This window comes from Danio aesculapii, chromosome 10, assembly GCF_903798145.1.
Source record: "Danio aesculapii chromosome 10, fDanAes4.1, whole genome shotgun sequence".
Taxonomy (NCBI): Eukaryota; Metazoa; Chordata; class Actinopteri; order Cypriniformes; family Danionidae; genus Danio; species Danio aesculapii.
In genome coordinates, this window is record NC_079444.1 from 5,628,738 (window position 1) to 5,639,996 (window position 11,259).

Genomic DNA, 11,259 nt, shown 5'->3' on the forward strand with positions numbered 1-11,259 from the left:
AGATATCTGCCCAATCCCAAAACACCGCTCAAAAGGAAAAAACAAGATCATTTGCAGGATATTCTCACAGGATGCGTAGAGGAGCAGAAGAAGAGCAGATGCAGGAGGAGAGGAGAGCAGGAGCAGCGCAGCACTGAGGTATACACACACATGCTCATACACACACTCACAAACATATACACACTACAGTTGAAGTCAGAATTTTTAGCCCCCCTGTTTATTTTCACCCATATTTCTGTTTAACAGAGAGATTTCTCCAACACATTTCTAATCATAATAGTTTTAATAACTCATCTCTAATAACTGATTTATTTTAATCTTTGCCATGATGACAGTAAATAATATTAGACTAGATATTCTTCAAGTCACTTCTATACAGCTTAAAGTAACATTTAAAGGCTTAACTAGGTTAATTAGAGTAAAGTTAGGGTAATTAGGCAAGTTATTGTATAATGATGGTTTGTTCTGTAGACTATCGAAAGCAAATATTGACCTTAAAATGGTGTTAAAACATTAAGAACTGCTTTTATTCTAGCCAAAATAAAACAAATAAGACTTTCTCCAGAAGAAAAAATATTATCAGACATACTGTGAAAATTTCCTGAATCTGTTCAACATCATTTGGGAAATATTTAAAACTGAAAAAAAAAAAATCATAGGGGGGCTAATAATTCTGACTTCAACTGTACACACACACACGCACACACACACACACGCACGCACGCACGCACACACACACACACACACAGTATTGGTTTTTATATTATACAAATGGTATATTCTATTGTCTAACATTAATTGAGTGTAACACTAATAGAAGTGTGTGTGTGAAGAGATCAGATGCAGGAACCTCTTACAGTAAGAGTTAAGTGTAGTAATAGTGTTACGACAGTTTCATCTAAAATGATCTTTTTTTTCTCAGCCTCCAGTGTTTATGTTCAGATATTTCACTGGAAATATCAATTCAATGGAAATTCTTCACCATAATAGTGAAATTACTGAACACACACACTGTTTTTGTGTATTGTGGGCACATTCCACAGGTGTAATGGTTTATGTACTGTACAGACTGTATTTGCTCATCCTCACAAAAAACACAGAGTGACATGCCTGTCTAAAATGTTTATTCATTCATTTTCCTTCAGCTTAGTCCCTTTAATAATCAGGGGTCGCCACAGCTGAATGAACCACCAACTTATCCAGCATATGTTTTACATAGTGGATGCCTTTCCAGCTGCAACCCAGTACTGAGAAACACCCACACTACGGCCAATTTAGCTTACCCAATTCCCCTATAGCGCATGTGTTTGGACTGTGGGGGAAACCGGAGCACCCGGAGGAAACCCACATCAACATGGGGAGAACATGCAAACTCCACACAGAAACACCAACTGACTCAGCCGGGACTCGAACCAGAGACCTTCTTGCTGTGAGGCGATTGTGCTACCCACTGCGCCATCGTGATACCCTCTAAAATGTTTATGTTCAGTTATTCCATTTTAAAGGCAATGAAACAAGTGATTATTTGCCTTTAAGGTGAAATTACGGAACACACACACAAACACACACACACATTTAAGAGAAGATTTCAGACCGCACTTTTTTGCATCTGAACTCTATATATATTACACACACGCACACACATGCACTTACACACATATATAAACACGCACACATGCACAAGCACACACACACACGCACACACAGCTATCTTTACAGTCTCTCCTCACACCTGTACTGCTGTTTAGTGTGTATATTCAGTGTGTATATTCTCTAAACTCAAGCCTCACAGAAACACTGCGCTTCCACATCCTCACACTCCTTCATTCTGCCTCATCTATCAGCTCTTCTCCTTATGGAGACCAAAATAAGGCCAAATTTACTGGTATTGCTATACTTGTGGGGTCCCCACATTGTAAAGAACACAAGGCACGCTCTCTCACACACACAGGTGCACAATAATGAGTAATCCCCAACCGATGTACTCAGCACATTGTGTGGAAATGCCGATTAACCTTTAATATTTCTGACGTGTGGGTGTCAGTCTTCATGTCAGGCTTCAGACAGTGACACATCTGTGGACACTGAGAAAGATTCCACTGTCAGACGTCATAGCGGATAAAAACAGAAACAGTGACGTAACAGCATGCCTCCTGATGTCACCGCTGAGTGTGTGTATGTGTGTGTCCAGTTCTCATTGCTCACTCATCTGTGTGTGTGTGTGTGTGCAGCATCATGGGGACGTGTCTCTGGATACTGATGCTCATGGTGTCGCAGGTCTCACCGTACAGACGTCCAGATGAAGATTCGCCCTGTCGAGTGGTGAGTTACACACTTATATAATAGATTCAATTCAAAAATGTTCATGTTTTGTGTTTATTAGCGGTGGTGAACTGCATTATGGGATGTTGATCTCTGCTCTGTCCACTTCTGATGCTGAAGATTCAGCTCTACAGTTTAACAAAGAGATTTTTATTGACGTTTTAGTGGTTTGAAGTAATATCTAGAGAAATATGTGTGTAGAACAGCAGAACATGTGCTGCAGTTTATTACAAGGCTTTTGTAGTGTAATATACAATACCAACACACACTATACAGCACTGCACACTATCACACATGACAATAAAAGTCTCTTTTTCACACTTTTCAAGGTTCAAAGCTGTTGGAAGAAAGATTAAGATCCCATAATGCAGCTCAGAAGCAGAAATAAACGAGGAAAATAAAAACATAAATCCCAAAATATGGAACATTTACAGTGTGTGTTATGTGTAGTTGAAGTCCAGATTGTTCCCTAAGTGATGTTCAATGAAGAAGGAATTTTTCACAGTAATTCTAATAACTTTTTTTCTTCTAGAGAAAGTCTTATTTCTTTTAGTTTGACTGGAATAAAAGCAGTTTTAATTGTTTATAAACTATTTTATGGTCAGTATTATTACCCCCATAATATATATCTTTATATTGTCAACAGAACAAACTACTGTTATGCAGTGACGTGCCTAATTACCCTAGTGAAGCCTTTAAATTACACTTTAGGCTGAATAATCTTATAAAATTACTAAGTCAGAGTTATTAAACCTAAATTTTGCCTTTTTTAAATATTTCCCAAATGATGTTTAACAGAGCAAGGAAATGTTCACAGTATGTCTGATAATATTTTTTCTTCTGGAGAAAGTCTTATTTGTTTTATTTCAGCTAGAATAAAAGCAGTTCTTAATTTTTTAAAAGCCATTTTAAGCTCAATATTATTAGCCCCCTTCAGCAATATTAGTTTTCGATAGTCCACAGAACAAACCACTGTTATAAAATAACTTGCCTAATTACCCTAACCTGCCTAGTTAACCTAATTAACCTAGTTAAATGAGTTAGAAATGAGTTATTAAAACTATTATGTTTAGAAATGTGTTGAAAAAAATCTTCTCTCTGTTAAACAGAAATTGGGGAAAAAGGGGGGGCTAATAATTCAGGGGGATTGATAAATCTGACTTCAACTGTACACACATATATATATATATACATATATATATATATATATATATATATATATATATATATATATATATATATATATATATATATATATATATGATTTTTTAAAAATGAATTTTTTTTTTTTTGTGTGTGTCCAAATATCAGGGAAATTGTTTGTCATTTGCGTCCTTTAAAGTCTTATGATGCACTGCTGTATTGTTGGGTGATACACTGGATGGATAAAAAAAAGCATCACTTTTATTTTATGGCTAAAATCATTAGAATATTGAGTAAAAACAAATCATTTTCTGTGATTATTTACTATACATTTCTTTGATTAGTAATGTGCATTGCTAAGAACTACATTTAGACGACTTTAAGGCTGATTTTCTCAATATTTAGACTTGTATAACCCCTCAGATTCCTGATTTTCAATAGTTATATCTCAGCCAAATATTGTCCTGTTCTATTATAACTATAAATCAATGGAAAACTTGTTTATTCTGCTTTCAGATCATTTACAAATCTCAGTTGCAAAAAAAGACACATGACTTATGGTTTTGTGATTCTGGGTCACATTTTGAAAATATACTTTCTATTTATTAACATGTATTTTTTCGATATCATGTTTCTATTAAAGAAGATATTTTGAAAAATGCTAGACAACCATTGCAGGAAAAACACACTATGGAAGTGATTAACGGCTTGTAACATTCTTCAAAATATCTTCTTTTGTGTTCATCAGAAGAAAGAAACTCAAATAGGTTTAAAACAAGTAAACAGTGAGAAAATGATGACAGAATTTACATTTTTTGGGTGAACTGACCCTTTAATCACTCATACTCCAGTATTGCTTAACTAAATGACTAAATATAAATGTAAAAAATGACTAAATATAAATATATTTCATCTTTAGCTGCTTAAACTCCACCCAGGAATAGACAGATGGAGTGGTCATTTAGAGAGCCATATTAGGATGAAATATTCTGCGGGGATGTTGGAGTTTTACTGATAAGATGAGCCGGAGTCAGTGAGCTCAGGATGACGGGGCCGGAAATCTGATTGGCTGTCTGTGACACATATGCTAATAAGCGAGTGCACAGGAAGTGTGTGTAGGATGAAATACATCAGCGCTCCATTATGTTTCCATCCTGAAGTCTGGCGGAAATGAAGGGATAGTCCCAGAGATGAGGGAAAATCCTGAAACTCCGACATCCTTGGGTTATCTAAAGAGCATTATTCATGTGTGGAGAATCACACTGGAGCTTCTTTACATCTGCAGATTTATCCGGAATGATTTTGAGACTGATGAAAACATGAAATAAAAATGTTACTTTTGAATTTTTATTTAAGCCTTATTTTGTCAATTTAGAGACAGAAAGTCAGGACAACAAATATTTTTATGTTGCTTTAACTTATTTTAATATCAGGTTTCAACTAAATTTTTAAGTTATACAAATGTTGGCTTAATATATGTGTCAGTCTGTTTGATGTAAGTTCAGATGACTAGAAAAGTTCATTGGATTCAACAAAAAAATTGAAGGCAGCAAGAATTATATATATATATATGTACATAAACTAAAATTCTTGCTGCCTTAAATTTTTTAGTTCGACCAAATAAACTTTTCTAGTATGTATATAATATATATTGTTTGTCCGTCAGGTCAAAAATGACCAGTGAACCTCTAAAATAAGGAATCTGCTGCTGTATCTGTCATGAACGCTGTCCTGCTGAACACTTGACTCTTCTCAGTCATTTTGTGGTCAGTTGGAGATGTTTAATAACACTGAAGTGCTTTAATAACACTGATGTCTTCTCTTGTGTGTGATTGAAGCACCAGGATGATGTGGACTGCAGCAGTCTGAGTCTGAGACGGGTCCCGGCACTGCCGCCCTCCAGTATCCGCCTGCTAGATCTGTCTCAAAACCTTCTGCAGAACCTGACCCTCCAGGATCTGCCGTCCCGCTCCGCCATCCGCCGTCTGGACCTGCACCGCAACCAGATCCAGTTCCTGCAGCCGGGGCTCTTTCAAAAACTGCTGCACCTGGAGGATCTGGACCTGTCGGGGAACGCGCTGGACCTGTACGCCGCCCTGCACACACCCCTCGGCCTGCTGCCTGCGCTGCGCCGCCTGGATCTGTCTGCTAACGGGCTCTTCACTGATATGAGCGATTATTTCCTGAGCGATGCCCCGGCTCTCACCAACCTCTCCTTAGATGGAAACAGCATCACCAAAATCAGCAGAACCACATTCAACGGCTCGCGGGCCCTCAGGAACATTGACCTTCACAATAACGTGATTATAGAGATCGAGGAAGGTGCTTTTGAGTTCCTGACGGAGCTCTCTGAGCTGGATCTGTCCGTCAACTCTATTTCCTGCATCACAGACTTCAACCTCGTTCAGCTCCGAACACTAAACTTAAGCAGAAACAGCTTGACTAACTTCCAGAGCGTGGACATGGAGGACGAGTTCCAGCTTCAGCATCTGGACCTCAGGGAAAATAAGCTGCTCTACTTCCCCGTCCTGCCCCAGAGGAACAGACTGATGTACCTGGATCTGTCTAGAAACCTGCTAAGGAGCGTGAACTGCTCAGGTCCGCTGGAGGAGCTGGAGAGCCTGCGGGAGAACGGGCATCTGCTTACGGATCACGATAAACCGCTGAGTCTGTGTGCCAATGAGCGGCAGCAGGAGCTCCGCAGGCTGCTGTACCTGGACCTGAGCTTCAACCAGCTGAAAACGCTCTCGTCCTCATTCTTCAGCAGTATGGCTGCTCTGGAGAGCCTGAACATCAGCAATAACTGCCTGCAGAGCTTCAGCGTGGACTCTCTGCGCTCCCTGAAGACTCTGGACCTCAGCTTTAATAACCTCCAGAACCTGTCCTTCAGCGGGAGCGCTCTGCCGGCGCTGGAGGTGCTGCTCCTGCAGGGAAATGCTCTCCATCTGTTAGACGCTCATATATTCTCCAGCCTCCCCAGCATACGCAGCCTCCACCTCCAGCAGAATCTCCTCAGCATCTGTGCAAACCCGCAGATCTCCAGTGGATGCGTGCACCTCTCCGATATCCCATCCCTCACCTACCTGTACCTTTCAGAGAATTCCTTATCATCAATCCCCGAGGGTGCATTTACAGGATCTTCACTCCTCATCCTGGATTTATCTCTGAACCCTGGTGTTGATATTACTGCTGAGTCTCTGTCAGGTGTGGAGATGTCTCTAACTCATCTCTCTCTGAGAGGAAACCAGCTGCATGAGCTCAGCATTGACTTCAGCGCCTTCCAGAAGCTGAGATCTCTGGATCTGTCGGTGAACCGTCTGTCGGGAGTGTCTCTGTGGAGCGAGGACTCATCAGTGGAGATCCTGAACCTCCAGAATAACCGTGTGGAGACGCTGGGGTCTGCAGTGCTGCAGGGGAGGCTCAGGACGCTGTATGTGGGCTGGAACCCGCTGAGCTGCTGCAGGAACTCGCAGCTCCTGGATCTGCTGGAGCAGGAGCGTCTGCACGTGCCGGACCTCGCCGCTGCCACCTGCTGGTACAGTGGAGACGTGGAGCGTGTGGAGGTCAGTGTGAACGCGGCGCTGCCCGAGCTCTGCTCGTCTGCGGACTCCAGAGTGCTGTGGGTCAGCCTGATGGTGGCGCTGGCGCTGGGGCTGGCGCTGGTGCTGACCGTCAGCCTGAAGCTCTGCCACAGCAGAAAACACAGGTTCAAGAGAGGCTTTAAAGCTTGAGCTGAAAGAAGGAAATAAACTCGCTCTCACCTGACTGTGGGTTTCAGTGTGTGATGCTCGGAGCGGATCTGGAAACACACGTCACACCGCACACACACACACACACACACACACACACACACCAGTGCTGGGGGAAGGTGTATATCACAATGTTAAAGTCACTTACTTTAATGATAGGGCGTCACAGTGGCGCAGTGGGTAGCACGATCGCCTCACAGCAAGAAGGTCACTGGTTTGAATCTAGACTAGGTCAGTCGTGTTTCTGTGTGGAGTTTGCATGTTCTCCCGTGTTGGCGTGGGTTTCCTCCGGGTGCTCCGGTTTCCCCCACAGTCCAAACACATGCGCTATAGGGGAACTGATGAACTAAATTGTCCGTAGTTTATTAGTGTGTGTGTGAATGTGTGTGTATGGGTGCTTCCCAGTGTTGGGTTGCCGTTGGCAATAGTTGGTGGTTCATTCCACTGTGGCGACTGATTAGTTAAGGGAGTAAGCCGAAAGAAAATTTAACGATGAACATCCAAATTTCTTCGAATGACGAGTACTAAAGGAGATCTGCAGTCAACCATTTATTAAATGAGCAACAGGAGAAAAGCTTGACGAACGTCTCTGCTTTGAGTCCTCGTCAGGGTGATGAATCTTTAACTCTTGCTGCTGAATATTCCCTCATTATTTACTCTCCGTCAAGTTTCTTTCTTCTGTTGAACACCACAGCAGATATTATGAAGAAAACCTGTAACCATTGACTTCAATAGTAAGAAAAGCAAACACTTTGGAAGTCAATAGTTACAGGTTTGCAACATTCTTCAAAATATCTTCTTTTGTGTTCATATAAAAAGGAAAGAAACTCATGATGGTCTGGAAACAAGTCAAGGTTGAGTAAATGTTGACAGAATGTTCAGTTTAGGGTGTACTGTGCCTTTAAGATTGTAATATATGACTTTTGTACCCCACACTGATGAACACACACACACATGCACACACACACTCTCCATGACACACTACGCTTTCTGATGCACTTTACTGAACAGACGCACCTGAGAATGAATGTTCCTGACGCGAGACTCACTGGACAGACGGACGGACGGGCACGTGATTGTAGCGCTGTGTGTGTGTGTGAGTGTGTGTGTGTGTGTGTGTTGGCTGAAGGAATTTAGTGGGGCACAGGAAGTGTTTTTACTGGAGCACCTGCAGCTCAGAAACTCTTTCCTGTTGTTGAGCTCAGTTTCCTGAAGGCTGCGATCCGTTCGTCCGCTGCTGAGGACTTACTCACACACGCTCCTTCACTTACACACAACTGTGCTCGACTGCTGGTCAGAGTTAGATATACAGTATATATACAGTATACACACACATACATTTATACAAACAAATACACACACACACACATACACACACACACACACACACACACACACACACACACACACACACACACACACACACACACACACACACACACACACATACATTTATACAAACAAAAACACACACAAATACCCATGCACACACAGACATACACACACACATACATGTACACACACATAAATACACACACACACAAACACATACATACATACATACATACATGGATACATGAACACACACATACAAACATAAATAAACACACAAACACAATCACACAGACACACACATACATAAACACATGCACACACATACATACATATACACACATACATAAACAAACACACAAATACATACAGAAACACACAAAAACACACACATCCATACAAACATGAACACAAACACAGAAACATACACACAAACACACATGGGTTATGCTGTGTGTTTGGTTAGTCAGTCAGTAAGGTGTTTTATTAGTATATTTCCAGCTGCATGACCCTGTGTGTGTGTGTGTGTGTGTGCGTGTGCGTGTGTCTAAATGAGGCAGATAGAGATAAAGATAGCTGAGGAAACACACATCAGCATCACAGATATTAATAGCGCTTTTAGTTTCAGCAGTGTTGACGCACTGATGAAAGGAGTTCCTCCTGTGAGCCACGCACACACACACACACACACATGACTGAAGCGGGAGGAGCTGTAGTGCGCACACTCACATACACACAAACACATGACTGAAGTGGAAGGAGTTGTAGCACACACACACACATACACACACATGACTGAAGCGGGAGGATTTGTAGTGCACAAACACACACACACACACACACACACACACACACTAAAACGCACACACATTAAAACACTCACATGCACTCATAAATCACATGTAAGCAACAACCGTATAAACACACACAATAAAACACGTGCACACTAAAACACACAGAGAAAATACAAACACACACACACACTAAAACATACAGACAAACATGCCCTCATAAACACATACAGAAACAACAAACACACACACACACACACACACACACACACATACTAAAACATACAGACAAACATGCCCTCATAAACACATACAGAAACAACAAACACACACACACACATACACACGCACACACACACACACACACACACACACACACACACATACTAAAACATACAGACAAACATGCCCTCATAAACACATACAGAAACAACAAACACACACACACACACACACAAACACACACTCAAAAGCACACTAAAATACACACAGACACACACAAACCCACACACTAACATACAGAAACACACACAGATACACTAAAACACACATAAACATGCACAAATAAACAGACAAACACACGCTCAGACGCTCTAAAACACACACACACACACACACGTCACGCATCAGCAGGCACTATACTACATGAAGGAACTGTTACCACATTATTTGTATGATGAACCACAGTGTAAATCTATTTATGAGATGTATTTTCCTAAATAAAATTATTGTGTTACGACTCAATGTTCTCTGTTTCTCTAGATATCAGCACACACACACACACACACACACACACCTCATTTCCAGGGAAACACCACAGCAGTGTGAATGAAGCACACATCAGGACAGTGGTTTTCCACAGACGTCACTGCAGGCAGAGTATAATAAAGCACAATATATGGTCACGGTTTATTGAAGCACATGTGACTGACTCTGATGATCGTGGGTGCTCCGGTTTCCCCCACAGTCCAAACACATGCGCTATAGGTGAATTGGGTAGGCTAACTTGTCCATAGTGTACGAGTGTGTATGGATGTTTCCCAGAGATGGGTTGCACCTGGAAGGGCATCCACTGCGTGAAACATATGCTGGATAAGTTGGCGGTTCATTCCGCTGTGGCAACCTCGGATTAATAAAGAGACTAAGCTGAAAAGAAAATGAATGAATGAATATTGCTTGATGATAATAGCAGATCTGGCATGCTGTGCTGGGAGAGAACCCTGAGCTAGGAGGAGATTCAGCCTAGGGCTCCCGCCTGTTCAATGAGCATGTAAGGGGCTCCGAGATCAGGTAAATCTGGAGAGCTCCCCCTGGTAAAGAAGGAAAAGGAGGAGATAGGGTGGACGGGGGGATTCTTCAAAAACGAAGATAAGGGAGTAGTGCTAGACGGGCTATTTATAGTGAGTTTGGAATAATCCAATTGGCTTTGTTAATCTGAAATGATATGATAAGAATCTCGGAAATGCACTTGGGTTAAAAAATAAGTCCAGTCTGCGTGTTGTGTGGGCTATTGTGGAGGGGTCAACGGTGTAGATTAATTACATGCCCATCAGCTTTAAAATAAAAGTACACCCTAAAGCATACATGTACACAACAAGTGCTTTATATCATTCATAGTAGTTAAGCCACAGTGGTTCCAAACCTTTTAATATCATCTAATATTTTTAAAGATAACTATGCATATTGCTGGGTGGCACAGTGGTCAGTGGCCTCAGAGGAAGAAGGTTGCTGGTTTGAGTCCCGGCTGGGTCAGTTGGCATTTCTGTGTGGAGTTTGCATGTTCTCCCCGTGTTGGTGTGGGTTTCCTCCAGGTGCTCCGGTTTCCCCCACAGTCCAAACACATGCGCTATAGGGGAATTGATCGACTCAACTGGCCGTAGTGTATGAGTGTGAATGAGAGTGTATGTGTGTTTCCCAGTACT

General features: G+C 41.7%; 1 protein-coding gene across 1 annotated transcript; it reads left to right on the plus strand.

The window, feature by feature from the left end:
* Positions 1-10,076, plus strand: lrrc32 (leucine rich repeat containing 32). Its single transcript, XM_056466731.1, has 3 exons — positions 1-138; positions 2,232-2,322; positions 5,304-10,076. Exons 2-3 carry the CDS (start codon positions 2,236-2,238, stop codon positions 7,194-7,196), a joined length of 1,980 nt encoding a protein of 659 aa, XP_056322706.1. The 5' UTR covers positions 1-138; positions 2,232-2,235; the 3' UTR covers positions 7,197-10,076.
* The last annotated feature ends 1,183 nt before the right edge of the window (positions 10,077-11,259 follow it).